This window comes from Benincasa hispida, chromosome 9 (genome assembly GCF_009727055.1).
Source record: "Benincasa hispida cultivar B227 chromosome 9, ASM972705v1, whole genome shotgun sequence".
Classification (NCBI taxonomy): Eukaryota; Viridiplantae; Streptophyta; class Magnoliopsida; order Cucurbitales; family Cucurbitaceae; genus Benincasa; species Benincasa hispida.
The window spans coordinates 32,108,765-32,110,439 of record NC_052357.1 but is presented as its reverse complement, the minus strand read 5'-3'; the positions used below and the strand labels follow the sequence as shown (position 1 = coordinate 32,110,439).

The 1,675-nt window shown below is 36.7% G+C and overlaps 1 protein-coding gene across 1 annotated transcript; it reads right to left on the bottom strand.

Moving 5' to 3' along the window:
• Positions 1 to 905: 905 nt before the first annotated feature.
• On the bottom strand, positions 906 to 1,466 carry LOC120084667. The gene has a single exon (XM_039040476.1). It carries the CDS (start codon positions 1,464 to 1,466, stop codon positions 906 to 908), a length of 561 nt encoding a protein of 186 aa, XP_038896404.1.
• Positions 1,467 to 1,675: the final 209 nt, after the last annotated feature.

The following is a 1,675-nucleotide window of genomic DNA, read 5'->3' as shown; positions in this document are numbered from 1 at the left end:
AGAGTTCCCAACTCATTCAGGATTGAGGTCATGTTACCTATGGTCATCCGAGTGAAGTGAAGTCTTTGTCATGAACGATGTTATATAATGAGACGTTTACACTTCGTGGTCAGGTCTTGTACAAACTCTTTGTATAGGATGCCCTCGCTCGCATGTCCCCTACACGAATGATCGGGATCATACCATCTATGACAAGCCACAACATTTGTAACTATTCCACAAAGCGGGTCGTATCCGTAGTGTTACCAGGATAAGGTTTCCCTCCTATATCCATATACTACAGACCATTTTGGTTATCACTTAAGACATGATCCACTTGTATGTCACCACATACATGCTTAAATTACATAAAGACAACCAGGAATTTTAGTTTATTGGTTTTTGGTAAAGCAAATAAAACATCCAAATGTGCAAAGTCAATAAGTGAAGTAAATATCATATATTATATATCACAAGCGTTCGTACAAACTATTTATAAACTACAGAACATGAGACTTTAGGGCATCATCCCAAACAATACCGTCCATTCCCCACATGGAAAAAGGCCAGGGAGCTGTTAAAACGTGCAACTCGGATTAAGGGGCATGTATCTATCCGCATATATTTGACACTTGTGACATTCTTTTGTGTATTTTATGCAATTTGTTTCCATGGTCATCCAATAAACCAGCCTAGGAGATTTGTCTAGCCATTAAATGGCCATTGGCATGTATGCCACAGATCCCTTCATGGACTTCTTTCAAAACTTGGTTAACTTCCCTGGTGGCTACACATCTCGAAAGTATCATATCATGATTTCTTTTGTATAATGTCTCTCCATTCAAAAATAATTTCATTGCCAAACTTCGAAGAGTTCATTTATCGCTCTGTGATGCATTAAAGGGATATTCTTTGTATTTCAAATACTACTTAATATCATGAAACCAAGATTGGTTATTTGGTTCCTCTTCAATGTTCATATAAGAGGCTGGGACAGCACATTTCCCAATTTCAATTGGGCTTACCTCCTTATTCAAATCTACACTGAACATGACTGCTAAAGTGGCCAAGGCATATGCTATCTGATTATTCTCTTTAGGCAAATAGTCGAAGGTAATTTGATCAAGCTTCTGAGAAAAACTTGTTATTAGTTGTTTGTAAGGTAAAAACTTTGTGTCTCTCATTTCCCATTGATGAATTACTAACAGCGAGTCTCCTAAAACTTGAAGCTTTTTGATTTGCATGTTAAGTGTAGCCTGGATGCCCATTGAACATGCCTCGTATTCAATCATATTATGAGTACAATCAAAACATAATTTGGCAACGAATGGGAACAACTCTTTCTTTGGTGATATTAATATTACGACTATTCCATGTCCCAACTTGTTTGATGCCCCATCGAAAAACATGGTCCATGTTTCAAGTTCTTGCATTTCATTTTCTATGAATATAGTGAGAATATACTCATTTGGGAAATCAAACTCCATTGGTTCATAATCGTCTATGGGTTGCTATGCTAGATAATTTGCCAAGGCACTTCCCTTAATTAACTTTTGAGTAACATATACAATATCATAAAAGGACAATAGAACTTGCCATCTAGTAATTTGCCCCGACAAAGATGGCTTCTAAAAAATATACTTGACTGGATTCATCTTTGAAATGAGCATATGGTGTGATACAACATGTACTGTCT